The sequence below is a fragment of the Corvus kubaryi genome, unplaced genomic scaffold (genome assembly GCF_017639235.1).
Source record: "Corvus kubaryi isolate FWS band 111438036 unplaced genomic scaffold, C.kubaryi_AGA036_p1.0 123, whole genome shotgun sequence".
Classification (NCBI taxonomy): domain Eukaryota; kingdom Metazoa; phylum Chordata; class Aves; order Passeriformes; family Corvidae; genus Corvus; species Corvus kubaryi.
This window is the reverse complement of record NW_024580658.1, coordinates 558,678-577,364: the sequence shown is the minus strand read 5'-3', so window position 1 is coordinate 577,364 and position 18,687 is coordinate 558,678. Positions and strand designations below refer to the sequence as shown.

The window sequence follows — 18,687 nt, the reverse complement described above, 5'->3', positions numbered from 1 at the left end:
AGGAGGATATTATTCCCTGTGAGGGTGGGCAGGCCCTGGCACACGGTGCCCAGAGAGGCTGTGGCTGCCCCTGAATCCCTGGAAGTGTCCAAGGCCAGGTTGGATAGGGCTTGGAGCAGCCTGGGACAGTGGAAGGTGTCCCTGCCCATGGCAGGGGTGAGATAGGATGGGCTTTGAGGTCCCTTCCAACTCAAACCATTCCAGGATTCTGTGATCCTTGGAAGCATTCAAGGCCAGGTTGGATGGAGCTCTGAGCCACCTGTTCTAGTGGAAGGTGTCCCTGTCTGCAGCAGGGGGTTGAAACAAGAGCATCGGTGGCGTCAATCCGATGGGTGGGAGGGTGGGAACGAGAGGAGCTGGCCGGGCTCTCACCAGTTAAACTCCGCTCCTGGGCAAGCCAGGGGATGCTGAGGGCCCAGTGGTGCTGGTGGGCTGAGATTGGGCTCCTGCTCCTGGCAACAAAAGCTTTGCCTCCCGAGTGGGTGCACAGCTCCAATGACTCCTCCAAGGCCTCTCCTCCTGCCAGCCGGGCTTCAGGTCTGGAAGACACGAGGTTTGGAGGAGCTGTTAATTATGGGATAGGCTGTTGCTTTTTAGATAGTGTCCCTGGTTAAGGAGAATAGTTCTGCTGGGGATGGATAAGGTTCTTCGGAGGGTTTGTGCTTTATCTGCCATGCAGAGGGTGCTGTTCAAGTTTATCTTTGTACAGCTTTCTTTGCTCTAATTATGCATCACTGAGCCATTGCTTCAAGGCGGGGCTGGTTTTACACTTTTAAGAATATTTTAGAATTTTTTTTCCCCTTGATGTTATGTTTTTCCCTAAGAAGGATTTCCCCTTCCCCCACTCAAAAGGAAAAACAAACAGGATTATCATTATGGACTTCTTTCAGAATTTTCAGACCATCTTTGAGAATTCAAATCTAGAATATGTCATTTAAATAAGATTTAAATTCTCTTTGGTCATATGAATTCATTACCTGAGTGAAAACCCAAGGCAAAGCTGAGACCTTCCCTCCCTCCCTGTCCCTTGGCTCGTGCCCGTTGGAGGTGGTTTTGTTCCCCACCACGGACACTGCTCACGGTGGCTCAGGCACAGAGGGACTCTGCAGGAGCAGAGGGAGGACATCGTGCTTCATCTGCTGGGAGGCGCTTCTGCTCCGCAATGAACGGGCACTCGGGGCATTCCCTAAGGTGCAGCCGGGTTTGAGGTGCTCCCAGGGTCCCACTGAGTGTTTTATTGATGGACCTTCGTGCCTTTTGCTCGTGCTTTTTTCCCTCTAACAGAAAGGCAGCTCTTTCTCTCTTGTATCTGAAAAATTAATGGCTGCATCCTCCTGGGCCCCTTAGCTGCATCCTGCCGTGCCATGGTGGGAGTGGGGGCTGGCCCTGCCTGTCCCTGAGCAGCGCAGGCAGAGAACAGCATCCCCAGCTCCCCTGCACAGCCCCGGCCGCTCCTTTGTGCTGGAAAGGCCTGGCACTGGCTGGTCAGTGGAAGCAGGTGACAGCCAGCCCTGCCCTGCATCAGCTCCGCCAGCCTGTGCTGAATCACGGCCGCTGCTGCAGCGCCAGGGCTGCACCCCTGCATGCCCAGGAGAAGGGGAAGGTCCTCCCCGTGTCAGATGCTGTCCATGGAGCCAGCGGGCAAACCTTCCACACGGAGTCCCCTCTGGATGGTGCCCTGGGAAATCGTTGTCCAGAGGCAAGTGGGGAGACACTTAACTGCCCTTCTCCAAAAAACATGTCGGAGAAAGAGAGGAAAGGAGGCAGAGTAAGGAAACAGCCTCAGGTAAACGCAGCACGGCAGATCTGTGAGTGTTTTGCTCTGGATGTGCAGCTGGGAAGCAAAGGTGTTACTGTGGGGAGGTGTGTAGTGAACAGAGTGTGGCTGGGAGGGGATCACCACTGGTGAGGGGGCAGGGACTGCTCCTGCCATCCACGTTTTCCTGCCAAAGACAGGGCAGTGCGTTGGGAAAACTGCTGTACCCAGTCCCATGTGTGTGTTTGGGGCAGAGAGGTCACTCTTGTGTGCGTGCACAAACACACCAAAGCAGCCCATTTCTGTCTCATTTTACACTCATGTTTGTGCCTAGGCTGCTTTTGTGGCCCCTGCACTAGGTTAACACTTTATTTTAGTATTTCAGTGCTGTAAATAATGTCAAGCACCAGCCAGATGAGGTCTGGATATAATCAATGTGATCCTTTGAGCACTGGGAGGAGGGCAGCCATATGTCCAAATAATTACAGCCCACCAATTAGAGCAAAAATTAGATACTTAATTTTTTTCCTGTTTTATACCTCCATTTTAATGGGTGATTTCATTCCAGGGCGAGTTCTCCAGTCCTATCAAATGGCTTTGTAGCTGTCTAAGGCGGTAATTAAATTGCAGAGTCATCTTGCTAAGGCTTAAAAAAAGCTGGGTGAGAGATCTGGTTGCTGGCCCTGGAGTTTCTCTTGTGTGGTTCCATACATCCAGTTAATTTATTGCCAGCAGACAAACCCACAAGTTTCCTCCTTGCTGCTGGTAACCTGAGCTCCATTGCTGGATTCATTCGTCCCTGACGGTCATGGCAAACATGTGATCACACTAATAGCTGATTATTAATCACTGCCAGTGGCTGTAATTATATCAGCTCTTAGGAAGCCAGCTAAAAGCACTGTCTGTCCATCCAGCATGGAGAGCAGGGCCCTGTGTTGTGGGGCAGATAATGGTTGTTGGAGACTTCATTTCCTTTTGCAGATCGATGCAGTTTAGGAAAATGATTCAGATTTGGTACCTTTCTGCTTCCACCCCGCTGTCCAGACCTGTTTGCTTTGCTCTGCACCGTGGTGGGGCTTTCTGAGCCCTGCAGGAAGGGTTTGGGGTTAAAGCAGGGGTTGTGCTGTCCTCTCACTGCCACAACCAAGTGAGACCTTCTCCTCCAAGAGTCCTGAGTCCATCTCTGGAGAGTCCTGGTTTCCCCCCATATGTCACTTTTGAATGGCTTTTAAGATGATGAGTGTATTGTTGTAGCTGTGTATCCCTGCTGGGTGTATCCATAGGGATGGAAGGAATCCCTTCCCACAGCAGCATCACACCTCACCAGCAGGGACGCTGAATAAAGTGGGAAACGCAGAGTTTGGAGCATGCACCAGGAGTCTGTCAGCACTTGGCCTGATGCTCCCAAGGATCTCCTGGGGCAAAACTGTGTCAGAGCAGTGTCCTGAGTGCATTAGGATGGTTATTTTGCTTGGGGCATCTTAAATACCGGTGGAATTTGAATGCAGCTGGCAGGAGTTGCCTGTATGTTTGTTGTGAGGGATGCAGTGACTGGCACATGCTTTTGCTTGTGCAGGAATGAATGACCAGACCTTCCCTTTGCTCCTGTTGTGTCAGGTTTTGCCTAATAGGTCTTAGTTTTTACTCTTCTTTTCAGGTACCTTTGCTGAGAGGTGGCAGAGCAGCCTCAGGACATCACCATGATGGAGGATCACGCACCTGGCCAGGAAAAACACTTCTCATCAGGTGAGCACGTCCAGGAGGTGGTGGAAGGACCTGCCTGGCCCACTGCTGAGCTCAGTGGGGAGAGGGAGAGCAGCGTGGTGGTACGAGGGGTCCTTGGGGACAGCCTTCTGTGTGTGTGTGGAAGGACACTGTGGGTCAGCTGGCTGCAGCCAGTGCGCCGTGGGGAGCCCAGCCGATGCTCCAGCATTCACAGTCGTAGGAGAATGCTGCTTGTGGACATCATTGTCCAGCACGAGCAGAACAACCCCTGGTATCCAGACTGGGGGTGATCCCACTGCTGCAGCTTTGCAAGTGTGTGTTTGTGTTCACTCCTCAGTTTGCTATGAAAACACAGCACTGTTTTTATTTGGGGTCACAGCTCAAGGATGCTGCTTGCTGCCTGCTTTCCTCACCTGCACAGGGACACGGGGACAACTGAACAGAGAGCTCTGGGAGTGGGGGCCATGCCAGAGTCTTCCTCACCATATTTCAGACCTGCATTTCTCCAGAAGCTTTTCCTTTCTCATTCCGCTATGCTCCGCAATTGAGCTTGGAAACCCGCACAGCGCCAGCAAACCTGGTGGGACTCACTCCTGGCTATGCTCCATATAAACATCATCTTAATTTCCTTTTCTTGAGGTGCTTTGGACACCTCTTACACCAGATAAATGGATGGCCTCCATCCTGGAGAGCGTCCACAGCATCCATTCATCCCGGGCCCTGTAGCGCATTGCGGTCCGATAGCTCCTCTCGGCTTGTTTCACACATCACAGGTTCCCAGGGATTTCGCTTCTTCTTTTCCAAACCCGTTTTCCCAGCTCTCATTTGATTTGCCCGCAGCCTTGCTGAGAGGAGACTTGTGCCTCTTGCCCTGCTCTTCCAGAAGACTTTTGCCACCGCTTCTTGGCACAGAATGTTGTCCTGCACTGAGCCCGTTACAAACACGGGCTGGTTTGCAGTCCTGGGAGTGCTCAGCCTGCTCTGGGAGGGAGAGGACAACAGTGACTCGGAAGCTGCACATCTTTCCTCCTTACGTTGCTGAGATCTCCTTGCCTGCTTGTGCCATGCTTTGCTGTTTCTGCCTGTCCAGTTCACTGGGCTTTTCTTTTGCTGATGGGTTTCCGCTTGTTCCTTTTGGTGGTGACACTGGTGCTTTTGGTTGGCATTTTCACGCTTTGCTTGCTTTTAGTTCAGGTGGTTTTTACTTTCCAGCTGCAGCTTTTTGCTGCTGTGGATCTGGGCAATCAGAGTCGGTAACCCCCAGGCCCCAGTTCATAGCCAAGGACTTGTTGTAAGTATTTGAATGTTTTCCAGGCTATCCCCTTCAGATACCAGTCGATGACGGATCGGATGAGCCTGTTTCTGAAACATCTGATGCTAAGAGCACCCCAACTACAGAAGGTGGGAGCTCTTTGACTTTCTGCTTTGAAACCATGATGGATGGGGTCGTGGTAAACCTTGCCACAGACTCCCTGTGCCGTGTCCTGGTGGGGTTTCTCAGGAGGAGAAAATGCTCTTCATTAGTCTTGTCACTGGTGGTGTTTGCCATGCTGCAGAATGAGATAATGAGCTTTAAAGGTGGAGAGTGGGCTGGAAAGCAAGAAAGGTGAAGTGCTCATTACACCTCAGGAAGTTGCTTGTGGTTTGTTTCCTGCAGACTTCTTACACGGGCAATGCAAGGTCCCGGCAGTGCAGCCAGGAGCAGTCCTGTGTTGTGTGACACAGGTTTGTGTCACTGTGCTCCCCGAGCCCTGAATGCCTTGTGGGTAGAAAGACACTAATTCCAGAATGGTCCAGAGACTTGTTCACTGTTGTAATTACCTTCACTTTTTGCGTTCCTCTGGCTGCTTTAATCCCGAGTATCTGCCTTTGGAGACTTGAGGTAGAGGCTTTAGCTTGCAAAATTGTTCTGAAAGGAAGGAATGGTGGGCAGAGATGCCAAGCAGTCCAGCCCTGTCCTGCTGGAGGTGTGGGCTGACTGATTGTCTGGAAAGTGCCTCAAGAAATCGGGACATAAAACCTGGTTGGTGCAGGAGGGGATGGTATCCTGCTTTCCAGTTGGATTGGGACTGTCAGAATGAGCAGGCACCCCTCTGGTAGGTGGAGCCAGGTGTCTGTCTGTCCCAGAACATGATGCAGCCACAGTGGGGTGTTTTATGAAGGTGTCCTGTGGGAGTTGCTCTGTCCTGCTCCAGAGCAGCCTAGTCCCCATGCAGGGTTGCTGTGCATGTGCATCAGGCACCAGTGGCTGCTTTTAGCTGTGGATTTTTGGACAAAAAGGCAAAGCCCTCAGAAGCGTAGGGAGCCCATTGTGGCACATTGTGTGGCAGGGGGCAGCTCATGGTGTCCCTGTGGTTCTGGCTTTGCTGTGTCGTGCTCGGTTGTTCCCTCCACAAGCTCCATTGGCTCAAGGGAGGGAGCCGAGTGCTTCTCTGAACAGAAAGTTCTTCAGGCACATCGTGGCCTCCAGAAGGCTTTGCCTCTCAACAGCTGTGTGAAAGCTGTGTTGTTTTTCAGATGCCACAGCACCTTTAGTGGAGGAAGGAGACCACGAGGATCAGGGTGGTGCGGAACAGCACGGGGAGATCCCAGAAGGAACCACAGGTGAGGGAGACCAAGGTGCAGCTTCATCTCTTGATGCAGACAGAGCAGAGAGTTGGACTGGTCGGTGCTGTGAGACAACACCACAAAACCTCTCACAGGGACGCTGCTTCCGATGCTGCTTCCTTCTTCTCCAAATAATTCCTCACTTAAATTGTCCTCTTGCCTTCCCCATCCTGGGGGAAACTCGCAGCCTTTTCTTCTCTCTTTCTCTGCTCCACATCTGACAATCCTTCTGTCTGGTGTCTCTGCGGTGGCTTTGGCTCCCACCCCCAGGCTGTACCTGCAGATCCGGGTCATTCCTGCCCCTGTGCCAGCAGCCCCTCGCCGCTGGTCTCCGCAGGCCCTTGGGCTCTGCCCAGCCCTCGCGGGTGTCTTTGCAGTGGCAGGTGAAAACCAGGCCACTGCAGCAGTGCTTTTAAGGATAATGCAGAGGAAGTGAAGTGACTAATTCAGCCTGAATGCCCTGTGGGGAATCACTGCACCTGGGCCTGGTTTTCCATGGAAGGATGGGGCCTTTCAGAGGCAGAGCAGGGAGTGACTGTGGCAGTGCTGTGTGTGAGAGAGAGCAGGATCTGGGAGGGCAGATCTGTGTGCGAAAAATGAGGACGTGTCCCCTGTGCCATAGCCCGTGGCTTTCCCTGGAAGCATCAGGCAGGACCTGAGAAAGGTAGTGGGTGGAAAAGGGCTTCTGCCACTGCCAGACACTGAAACAAGCTCACAGCAGTGAAATTTCTGTCCTGCATCCAGTCCCTGAGCTGCTGGTGGAGCCCTGGGCTGGAACACGGAGGCTCTGGTGCAAGATCTGACTGTCCCAGGGAGCCAGTGTGTGTGTCCTGAACTGCTTGGAAAAAAATGGGGAAAACAGAGAAAGTCCTGGTTTGACCGGAGAACTGTGACATACAAATATAATTGTTTAAGCTGGTTTGAAAGTAGTCACAGAATAAATTGAAAAAATGCTGATGGAGACAAACCATCATCACTGTGAAGAAAACCATGCTTCTCTGATGTACCAGTAGTCCTGAAGTTCAGGATTTCTCTAGATTTGTATCAGGCTTGGAATTACTGGTCTCACACAGCCTTGGCAGGGTTCACAGGTTGGTCACAGACACCAAGAAGGTGAGCTCAGGTAAGAGACATTCATGGGAGTGCTGCTGGCCACATGAAGGCCAGGTGGGGTAGAAGAGGGATTTAAATCCACAAGTTTCCTTGTTCCTTAACAGCCTGTTTTCTGCCTGGAAGAGCTTGTACTAACCTGCCATTTAGGATATGGAAGTTGGTGAAACACTTCTCTGGTCTGTACAGCACAGGCTGTACACAGATCCATCATCGGTGTGGGGAGATTTGCTTTCTGATACTGCCCTGCTCGTGGTACAGCAGAGATCCTGCCCATTCTGATGGGCAGCCTCGGCAGAGAGGTGAATTCATTCTCCAGGCACATGCTTAAACTTGTTTTGATCATGTTTTTCCCCTTCTTTTTCCGACCTGGGAGCAGCTGAAGAGGCGGGGGTAGGAGCCACTCCCAACCTGGAGGATCACGCTGCAGGAGACGCCACTCAAGGTGGGTGAATCGTCTGTTGCTGGGACCAGTTGTTGCTGCCCACGTGTGCAACTGGTTGGTGGTGGCTTGGGAATTTTGTTCTGTGAGGAAATGCTCTGCCCTGCACAGCAGCTGTGCAGTTCTCCCTGTTCCTGACAGAGGAGGGTCGTACATGCTTGGAATGTTCCAACACAATCATTTCAGGGAGTTGCAGCTTCTCATGCACCAGATTTCCATCTCAGATGGCCAAAGTCATGGTGCTTGTTTGTCCAGTTGCAAAACCAGGGCATTCTCCGGGCTGGAAGAGCTGATGGACAGAGCTGGGATGTGCCATGACCTGAGGAACTGCTCAGATTGAGCAGAGGCAGTGTGGGCCCTGCGTGTCACACGTGAAACTAGTGCACTGTTTAATTACTGTGTCTTTCTAATGTAAAACATGACTCAAACCTACTCACTGATACCCTGACTTTAACATTATGGGATTTTTCTCCTCATCCCAGTCTTGGGGAATGTGAGTGACAAAGCCAGGCACAGTGGGCAGCGAGTGTTCTCAGCAGCATTAATTACATGCCTGCTTAGGTGAGCTGAAAATTATCCAGGGACCATTTGGACCTGGAAAGCTTCTCTTGACTCTGCTCAGTTCAGACTTGATGGAAAATTGGTTTTCCCAAAGCCCCCAGTGCTGGCTTAATTCCATGGGGCAGACTGAGGGGTTGAGACTCGCCGTGATGTTTCTGTCCTGCCTGCACTGTACACCACAGCCCTAATTTAGTGCACTGTTTAAAATCTTAGTGAAAAGCCATGTTGTGAAGTAGTTTCCTGTGCAGTAAACACAACAAATCCCTCCAGTTGGGCAGTGTCTTTCCTCCTTGTGGCTCCATTAGTGCATTTAGACATCCATGTCTTTTACAGAAGTAAATAGATCTTTGCCTTCTCAGCTTGGGGTGGAATTCAGGTTGTTGTTGGTTTCCACACACAGATGAGCACAGTTCTGTGCACTCTGCTCCCTGCAGTTAGAATAAAACCTTTACTTGCCTGGCCAGTGGTTTTTGCACTGTCAGCTCTTCTAGATATGAAATAGTGGCACCACTATAAAAAAGAAATCAGGGTTGTTAGTGCAGGGGGTTGAAGTTCTCTCTTCTCTCTGCCCTGGCTTTAGTGCTGTTTCTCACCAGATTTTTGCTAAGCCCTTTCTGTCCTGTCCTGGGATCTTTCAGCTGTCACGTACGAGGTCTTTGTTTGGTTGTTTCACTTAATTGTGATATTCTCTTAAAATGGGGAGGACACTGATGAAAGACCAAGTTGGTCTTGACTTCATCTATTCTCGTTTTAGTCTTGTTTGTTATTCTACCAAAGCCACAGTCGTGATCTCAGGGCTCTGGTTTAGGCTCTTTACCTGATCAGTGCTCAAAAAGTCAGGAAGGAGGACGGGGCTCTGGCCCTTGCCCAGGCCCTTGAGGCAAGAAGAGGTGGGCACTGAGCAGCAAACTGATGGTCCAGTGGTGTTAGGGAAAATGGGAATGTTCTTGGCTTTTGGAAACCTCTACAGCTAAACCAGCTCATGGAGTGCAGGGTGAACCTGGCCTCCTCCGAGCCGGGTCCAGGCAGGAATCTGGTCTCCCATGTGCTGTGGCTGTCGCTGTTCCTGATTCCTGTGGGGATCAGAGTTTCTTTGAGGGCAAAAGCCACTGTGGGAGTGAGTTGTCTGTTCAGTGGGGCGGGGTGGGACTTGCTTTTCTCTCTCGACTGCCGGTAGAAATCCTGAATCTCTCATGTTACGTGATGTTTGACATGCCTGTGCTAATCTCTTGCCCATGCTTCATACCCCACGTCTTCAACTCCAGGCGAGCCGAGCTCTCCAAAGCTCCAGCCTGGCCCTCAGGAGTGTGTGGGAGAGGCAGTAAAAGGTGCCAGCCAGCCCCCAGAGCAGGGAGCGGGGCTTCAGCAGCCGCCTCTGTCGCGTGAAACGAAGGCCCCGGCAGCAGCTCCCACCAGAATCGAGGTCACCATCCCAATACCCCTGGATATGTACCAAGGCTCTGGAGCATCCAAAGGCAGCAGTGAGTTGTGGGATCAGGGAGGCAGAGAAGGCGTCAGTGTGGAGCCAGAGCTGGGCCGTGGTGTGCGCACGGAGGGTCTGGCAGGAGCAGGTGGCACAGGTGACCATAAAGATGGACCATCTCCTTTGTGTGCCAGAGCCCCGTTAAAAGAAGATTCCAGCGGACGGGAGAGAGATCAGGACCGGGATATTGATGAAACTTCTGAGCAGGGTTTGCCTTCCCTTGTGGATCATCATGTTTCACTGGGACCTGAAAAGGGCTTGTGTCTAGCAGCAGCCAAGGAGACTCGTGAAGAACATGATGGAGAAAACAAGTCCAAAGATGTCCTCAGAGACACCCTAGGAGAGGCACTTCTGACTGAAGCTGAGTCACATAAAGCAGGAGAGGACCAAGAGGAGAAGCAACAGCCACTGGTGGGAGAAGGAGGTCTGGATGTGACCCCATCAGAGCCTTCTGAAAGTGTCTCCCAAAAAGAGGCTGAGCCCAAGGAGGGAGAAGATTCCGGGCCCGTGCTAGAAGCAGCCAAACTCCCTGCTGAGGTAGAAGATGATATGAAGGACAAAGATGCTCCTTCGGAAGAGGTTGTGCCAGATGCAGGGGGCCGCCGGACGCCCAGGAGGAAGCCCAGTGGCCTGGCTGCAGACAAGGCCACTCGTGTCCCTCTCCTCAAAGGTGTGTGCTCCAGCTGCTGCCCTGGGCTCGCCTGGCTCCCGACAAGGCTGCCTGATCCAGCACTGCAGCTTGCTGCCACCTCAACTCCTGCTGCTTGGAAATGGCCTGGACCTGTGCTGTGACTGATCTACAATGCTGCTGCTCCCTCCCTGCCCCTCCCTCTTTATTTAATCCTGGATTGGATTGCCAGACCCTTGCGCTGCGGTTCCGCGTCCCTTGCATGGTGCTGGCGTGTCCCTAATCATGCTTTTTTTCACCTGTTTTTGTTTTGATTTCCTTGGATCTGTTGGGTGGGCGCCTTAACTCCCACCTGGCACCTTCCCAGAGAAGACGACGACCGGATGGACGTGGCTCTGGCATGCTGGAGTGGGGCTAACCTGGCGTGTGCAGCTTGTTCCGGCAGGACACGTGCCATCTGGTTTGCATGTCTGATCCAATAACTCTTGGAATTGGCTTTCCTAAAGAGGAGGGAGGAGGAAAAAGGCAAGGATGGCAGGTCTAACCATGGAAAAGCCCCCACATTGATCCTGTTTCTTGTACTTCCCCCCTTAAATATCCGCTACCCACTGCTGCTGGAGGTACGGCCTGCAGCCAGCAGGACCTTTTCCCACTGCCAGGCATGTCCATTGCTCTTCCAAAGCATCCTGCTGCCATCCCAGCTCTGGATGGGGTGTCCCTGGGTGTGCCAGCACAGTGCTGGGTTTGGAGGTTCAGCAGGAGCTGCCTGTCTGTCTGGAGGCATCTAAACAGTGTGTGGGGCTGGGCTGGGCTGGGAGGGCAGGCTTGGGTCAAGGTTTGAGTTCACTGAATACACGAGCATCCCTTACACCTTTCCTTTCTGTTTTCCACCTCTCCTGGGTTCAGGAATGTCCCAAGGGCCCAGCTCAGCGGCCGAAGGCAGGTGGTGCTGTGAGCTGTTAACAAGCCAGGGCAGCAGGACACACGTTGGTGTCTCACCGTGTTGTACCTCAGCTCAGCTCTCCAGGGTCTGTCCTGGGGGAAGCTCTGCCTTTTCCCCCAGATCCACGTTCCAAGGGCTGGCTTGGCTGCTCCCGTTAGCCCGGGAATGCTGCTCTGGTTTGCGGCTCTTTGCTGCGCGGGGCTCACGAAGAAATTGTTCATGGAGCTTTTTCCACTGGAGCTAAAGCTCATAACATATTTCTCGTTGTTCCCTCCGGGATCAGCAGCGGGAGGCTTTGCACGTCTGCTGTGGGGCACTGGCATGGCTTGCACTGGAGCCTGGAGCCACGGCGGGGTGGGGATGCACTGCCCAGAGCCAGCGAGCTTCTGATTCAGTAGGAGAAGTTTAATTATTGAATGGTCTTTCCCTTCAAAGACAGAGATACTTGGTGGCTGTTTGGCTCCAGCCTTGCTCCAGTGTGCAGTTTAACTGAATTTGGGAGGGGTGGTGCCTCCGGCGGCTCTGGGATGGGTCAGTGCTGGATTAACAGCATTGTCTGTGCCTTTGGGAAAGGGCTGATCCCCCAGGACAAGTTTCCAAACACTGGGGACAATATCAGCAGCTTCTCCTCCCAATTAGCTGAAGCTGGGGGGAAAAGGGCTTTGTTATGAGTGCCTTGTAGTTCCAACTTTATCTTCTCCCCATTTCTAATCTCCTAATTAGACTGACCCAGGTGGAAGGGGCACTGTGCTGGGAGGCAGGGAGCAGCCTGTCAGGAGAGATGGGAATTAACAACAGCCAGGATAAAAGTGCTCTGCAATGCCAGCTGAACACCCCCCTTAAATGAGATCACAGTGCTGCTGGACTGGGGCTTCCTTCAGCTTGAGTCCCTATTTATATGATTGTTAGAACAAGTGGGTGTTCCAGAGACTCGTGTTTAGGGTTAAAGGGAGCTTTCTGTCCTAAGCTGGATGGATCCTGCGGGAACTGGGTGGAAATCTGGGCGAAATGCTCTCACACAAACCTCGTTGGTGTGTCTGGTCTCCAGTGCTGACTAACACAGGATCATCTGCTAACACAGAAGGAATGTGTTTGTGGAGTGGGGGAAGGATTTCTGCAAGAAACGGTGACTTTGTCGTATTTCTAAGAACAGTATTGAGTTTAAGAGAGAGCAGGGACAGGGAACACCCCCAGCAGTGTGGTGTCCTCTCTGGAGTTTATGACCAGTCCCAAGAGGTGTAACTGTGTGTTTCCATCTGTCAGGTCGTGTTGACAAGGAAGGGACCGAAGCTGATGAAAAGAAACCCAAGGTAAGCTAAAAAACAAAACCAGGGGTGACACCTGTCCACATTCCTGGCCCCTCTCCTGCCCTCCTGGCCTGCTCTTGTGCCTCTTAGGAAACCTTCCCATTATGTTCCATTTTTCCATTTGTTTTCAAGAGTGTTTTTATTTTTTCTTCCCTCCCTTGGGTTTGGATGGTGCAATCCATGGGTTCTTTGAGGGTGAGGAAATGGTCCAAATCTAAATCAAACTCATGGCTCATGGGGTTGGGTGGGTGGTTGGAGAAATCATTTTCTCAGCCCAGGACTGGAAAGCAGCAGCTGACCTTGGGGCAGGCTCAAAACTGCACTGAGGACAAGCGTAACTGTGAAAAGAGCAAAACATGCAATTAAAACATTAAATTAAATAATCTAGACCTTGCAGATCATAGAATATCCTGGGTTGGAAGGGATCCACAGGAATCATTAAATCCAGCTCCTGACTTGCACAGGACAACTCCCCAAAAAGATGCTGTGTTGTATTCTGGGTGAGGAACAGAGTTTAATAGTGGGTAAATTCCAGAAGTTTAACAATATCTGTCACACTGGTAGTTTGGAGGAGGTTTAGCTCAGCTGGCCATTATCCTGGTTAGTGCCTGAGTGGGATAATGGACAAGCTGAGGGGAAATGCAGTGGGTGAAGATTTAAAGATGAGGGATAGAATTATTTTCAAATAGTGAAATTGGTTATTTCTCTATGCATTGCCCCGGCAGTCCCAGCCATCACCTATGCCACACCCAGCTCTGTATTGCACCTTCTAATCCTATTTGATGTTGCTGATCCCATTTTCTTTCCTTCCCATGCTGATTTTTTTTGTTTTTGTTCCCATTTTATTTCGTTTCCATGTCCAAGAAATCCTCACCCTGCCCTGCCAAACCCCCCGGCTCCATCCCCCCCCTCCGACACACAGCCCCTCCGAAACCACCCTCCAGCCCTGCCTCTGCCTCCAAGCGAGCCTCTCCTGCCGCAGCCCGGCCTGCCGGTACAGGGACGCAGGAGACAAGAGCCAAGGTAAGGGAGCGGGGTGGGAGAGAGGCCAGGGGCACTACCTGGAGGTGTTCCTGGTCGATGGAGCTTGGCTGAGTCCTTCCCTGTCCCATGGAGAGGGTGGGATGTGCTTCCCCCTCTCCTTCCCGTGGTGAGGCCAGGCTTGGCTGCGATGTTGGTGTTGGGAGGAACCAGCACAGAGAGCACTTGCTGCAGGGTGTGACCTGCTCTCCCCAAGGTGTTCCCAGGTCCCCTCATGCCCTTCCTTGTTTGCAGCTCTGTCTGTGTTTCTGCAGACAGCAGATGAGTTTGAGCTGTGCCAGAGCTGCAGGTGCTGCACAGGGCAGAGAATGCAGCGCGCCCATGGCTAATCCTGCGGGGGGACAGAACCTCGGAGCTTTTTCCCTTTGTGGCATTCAGTCACATAAATACACCCGTGGCGAGGGAAAGCACAGGGAGCGCAGCTCACAGAACCATGGAATCCTGGAATGGTTTGGGTCAGAAACGACCTTAAATCTCATCCAGTCCCTCCCCTGCCTTGGGCAGGGACACCTCCCACTGTCCCAGGCTGCTCCAAGCCGTGTCCAGCCTGGCCTTGGACACTTCCAGGGATGGGGCAGCCACAGCTGCTCTGGGCACCCTGTGCCAGTCACAGATGCTGGGATTAATTTATCTTCTGTACAAAATTTTAGCAGAACAGGGGAAACCAAAGGCTGAAATTTAAAGAACAGAGGTGTGGCTGAAGCAGGTGTGAGCGTGCAGTGAATGGTGCAGCTGAAGCCAGGGGCTCACCTGGGAAAGGTCACAGCTGCTCCAGCAGCCCAGGCCTGGGGGATGGGACAGGAGGTGTGAACGGGCACATTCCAGGTGTGGGGAATCCCAGGGGAGGAGGTGGGAGGGTCTCACGCTCTGGTATGCTGTGTCCCCAGGCGAAGACGGGCACGGCACGCACGGGGCAGGCGCAGAGGAACTCCACCAACGCCACCCGCATCCCGGCCAAGACCCCCACGGCCCCCAAGACCCCTCCCAGCTCCGGTAGGTGACGGTGGGAGCTGCGTGCTGGTGTCTGGGTGGTGCTGCTGGGCAGTTCCAGGGGGTTGATGACCAAACTCGGCCCTCTCCTGGGGCTGGGGTGCAGAGCCAGGGGTGACCCCTCTGAATCGAGCCTTCCCAGGTGCTGCTCAATCCCCTCTGTTCATACAGTCACCAGTGTGTAGGAGACAACAGTTGCTTTATCCTGTGGGATTTCCTCAAATTTGGAAGATTTAGGCAGCTCCGTTTTTTTAATCCATCTACTCGTTTTCTCTCTGACAATATTTCACAAAGAGCAGGGGCAAGAGGATCAATTCTTCGATTACAGGAATGGAGATTAGCCCATTATGCTCAGAGAAGAAAACCCCAGAAAGCATCAGGCATTGTGAATTTCCATTAAAGTGGTGCATTTCACTGAATATATACATATATTTCATACTTAACCAGCACTGCATAAAACCTTAAATCAATTAATTTTCCAGCTTTATTATGTTTAAGTATCTTTCTCATTCACTAAACAGGCAGAAAGGAGCAGAAAAAAACACCTCCTGCAGCAGCAAAGACTGAGAAAGGTGATGTTTAAGGGTCTTCTTTTCTTCTTTCATTTCCTTTTCAAACTGGGGACAGTGCTAAGCTGCTCAGCGATCAGCTTTAGTTAATTACAGAAAATAATTTTGTGGAAGTGCTTCCAAATTTCTAATAGAAAAGTGGTTCTGAGTGTCTTTTGTCTGTAATTCATCATGCCGTGCTTGGGTGGGGAGTCTTACTGATGATCCAGGCAATGGAGACCATCTTCCTTCTGGGATATTAGGAAATTGCCTTTAAATTGCAGTTTTCCCTTCAAAATGGAGTAGAAGAAAGTGCAGCCACCACCCTCCCCCTGCACTGGGAGTAGTGGGTGGGCTCTGGGACGAGGCAGAGCAGCCCCCACGGGCAGCAGGGAGCAGGGAAGGGTTCTGACCCGTGCTGTCCTGTCTGCAAACCCCAGGTGAGCAGCCAAAGTCTGGAGACAGAAGCGGTTACAGCAGTCCCGGCTCCCCCGGGACTCCAGGCAGCCGTTCCCGCACCCCCTCTCTGCCCACCCCACCAGCCAGGGAGCCCAAGAAGGTGGCAGTGGTTCGCACCCCACCGAAATCTCCCGCCTCTGCCAAGACCCGCGTCCAGCCGTCGGCCGCGCCCATGCCCGACCTGAAAAACGTCAAGTCCAAAATTGGCTCCACCGATAACCTCAAGCACCAGCCTGGAGGTGGCAAGGTAAACACGGACTCTGCTTCCCAGGGGCCTGTCTGTGGGGACAGCGGGTGCTGGGTGCTCCATCCGGGATGGGAAAACCTCCCTGGAGCAGCAGCAGCCCGGCCATGGGCAGGGCTCCAGCCCGACTCTGGTGTATTGGAAAGGCTTTGGGTTGGATGCTTGGCCGGGAGTGCCTTGCCTGGCTTAGTGCAGCTCAGCTGTCCCATGGAGAGCTTGTGGTGTGGGTCTCATGGAGCGGCTGCCAGGGGAGTGACATCCCCTGGTGGTGTCCAGGCAGGGACAGCAGGTTGTGACCTGCAGCTCTGAGGAGTGGCAGGATCAGGGCTGTGTTTCCAAATCCCACACTGTGCCTGGAGCAGTCCTTCCAGCACTGCAGGAGAGGAAAGGATGGTCTGTCTCCTCCTTCTGAGGGTCTCAGGCTCGGACCCCACGTTTTTCCAGACACTGGGATTTTGGATCCAGCTCTGTTGACAAAGGTCTCGGGTTGTGTTGTGCCATCAGGCACTGTCTGGCTGCACGGTGCAGGGTGGCATGGCCAGAGCTGGTGGCGCTTCTTTCAACCGTGTTGCACTACCAGAAAAGTTGTTTCATGAGCAGCAAAGTGACCTCTGGGCTCCAAGTGCTTGGGAGTGAGGGTCTTGGTTAAATTCTGCAAGCCTGGCAGGGGACACTGCCTGTCCTGGGGTGACAATGCCTGGCTCCAGACTGTGCAGAGCCACAACAAGCGTTCCCTGAGTGCTGTGCATGGCATTTTGTGTGAGCAGGTACCTCAGTGGCTCTGAATGTTCCCCTTTGGCATGGGGGGAGGCTTTGAGCTGGCTCCTCTGCATCCTCTGAAATGGCAGCCTGCTTTTCCATGGCCTTTCCAGGCGTTTTCCACCGTGGCTGGCAATTTACTGGCTTTGTGCCACAATCCAGGGGGGCTCTGGAGCCTGGGCAGGGCTCTTGGTCATGAGACAGCAGCACATGAGCACAGTGTCCTTTTTGGGGGGCTCAGCCCTCCTGCCCACTTAGCACAAGACACAGGTTTTTCTTCCCACCCCCACAAACCCTGTTCTCCAGGGATTTTAGAAGGAGCCCTTGTTTACTGGAAAACAGTTAAATTATTTGCTTGTTCTTTTTAATCCAGCTTTTACAGTTTGTTTTTTTTCCCTTTCTGCTTCTCTGTTGTTGTTGTTGTTACTGAAAGAGTAAGAACAGCTGAATTTGGGACAATTCCTTGCTCTTTGCAGGGGAGAATGGCTGGATGCTCTGCTGGGGGTTCTGCAGGACATGAGGCTGCTCTCAGCAGAATGGTTGCAGCTGGAGCAGAAGGGGCTGATCCCACACGTTTGATTTTAGGCTGGTCAGAAATGGGTTTGGAGCCTGCCCTCCGTGGAGATTCCAGACCCCCAGCCCAGGGAAGCAAAGGAATATGGGGCACACACGCCAGGAGCCAGCCAGGCCCCATCTCTGCCGGTGTTCCTGCATGGCCTGGGCACTCCTGTTGTCGCTGGATCACCGAGTGCTGCTCTGGCAAAGCCTGGTGTGGCAGAGCTGGGTCCCAGTTTGTGGGATTAGTGGATGTGAAGTTGGAAAATCCTGCTGGAAGCACATGCCAGCCGTGATGCTTCTCAGGCTGGAGAGCCAGGGCATAGCAGGGAGCTCTCCTGGCAGCAGCAGGCCGGGATTGGAGTGCTGGGGTGGAGGCGAGGTGCCTGCTCAGCCCTGGGCATGGTGCTGCCCAGGAGTGTCTGTGCCCAGGGATGTGGCACCGCTGGCCACTCTCACAGGGCTGTGCTTCACACAGGCTCAGACCTGTGGGTTTTTACCTGCATTTACACCTGTGGGGGTTGTAAAGCCACTCCAGGGTGTGTGGGGAAGGAGCAGGGGTTGTCTTCACCCTTGGGCTGTCTGGAAGAGCTGCTCCCATGCCCGAGGTCCCTTCCTACACAACCAGTGGGGAAAACAAGCCCCGAGTGGCACCAGCGTCATTAGCACAGAAATCCGTGTGTGGAGGGAAGGCTTTGGGGCTGGAGGCTGTGGTTAGCAGGGTGAGTGGTTCCCATGGGGCCCCAGCCCTTCCTGGCCTCGCTCCCACCGGGGGAATGGTGGGAATGTGCCACAGAACTGGGATGGGGCTGCATCCCTGGCCTGGGGCTGCATTCCTGGCAGCCTTGGCTTTCTCTTGGTAGCTGTGGAGGAAGTGTGAGCCCTGTGCAGGGCAGAGCTCGGTGTCCTCTCCCAGTGCTGGACATGCAGCTCCTGCTCCCCAGCCTGGCCAGTGGCACCTGTTTGCCCAAGGCCAGGTGTGCCTGGTCCGGAAGGGGACTGTGGTGCCTGGCATGGGAGCTGGAGCTGGGCATGATTTTTCTGTCAGCTCCACCCCTCCTCCTCCCGCTGGCTCTGCAGGCCGAGTCTCGGAGCCCTGGAGGAGTCTGCAAGCCCTGGTGCCTCTCAGCAGTGCCTTCCTGCGTGTTTGCTGCCCAACGAGTTCCCCGTTCTGTGCAGTGGAAGGAACCAGGCTGAGCTGGCTTTCTGGCTGGTGTTTGTGGCCTGAGACCCAGGGCTGCATCACCACCCAGGCCTGTTCAGTCTCTCTCCATCTTCACTTTCCAGCCCAGGAGCAGACAAATCTGTGCAGCAAGCCAGAGATTCTCCTTTTCACTCCTGGCCCTGGAAGGCAGGTTCCTGGTTTAGGGATATAACACATGGTCAAGCTGCAGATGGTCACGTTGTTTCTCACGCTCTTTTCTGGCTACTAAAGGTGCAGATAATTAATAAGAAGCTGGACTTTAGCAGCGTTCAATCCAAGTGTGGCTCAAAGGATAATATCAAACACATCCCGGGCGGAGGCAGTG

The 18,687-nt window shown here is 53.1% G+C and overlaps 1 protein-coding gene across 22 annotated transcripts in view; it reads left to right on the top strand.

Moving 5' to 3' along the window:
• Positions 1-3,398: 3,398 nt before the first annotated feature.
• MAPT (microtubule associated protein tau) overlaps positions 3,399-18,687 on the top strand; it is a 23,957-nt gene continuing 8,668 nt past the window's right edge. For 3 of the 22 annotated variants that reach the window (XR_006013598.1, XM_042053565.1, XM_042053791.1), the window contains exons 1-11: positions 3,399-3,502; positions 4,796-4,882; positions 5,999-6,085; positions 7,578-7,643; positions 9,467-10,354; positions 12,519-12,565; positions 13,427-13,585; positions 14,491-14,596; positions 15,115-15,165; positions 15,582-15,847; positions 18,594-18,686. Coding sequence is in view for 21 of the 22 variants with exons in the window: in XM_042053565.1 (XP_041909499.1) it covers positions 3,457-3,502; positions 4,796-4,882; positions 5,999-6,085; positions 7,578-7,643; positions 9,467-10,354; positions 12,519-12,565; positions 13,427-13,585; positions 14,491-14,596; positions 15,115-15,165; positions 15,582-15,847; positions 18,594-18,686 (1,896 nt within the window). In the remaining variant the exon portion in view is untranslated. Of the gene's footprint in view, positions 3,503-4,795; positions 4,883-5,998; positions 6,086-7,577; positions 7,644-9,466; positions 10,355-12,518; positions 12,566-13,426; positions 13,586-14,490; positions 14,597-15,114; positions 15,166-15,581; positions 15,848-18,593 lie in introns of all 22 variants that reach the window. The other 19 variants (XM_042012704.1, XM_042053479.1, XM_042053638.1 and 16 more) reach the window with 19 other exon arrangements.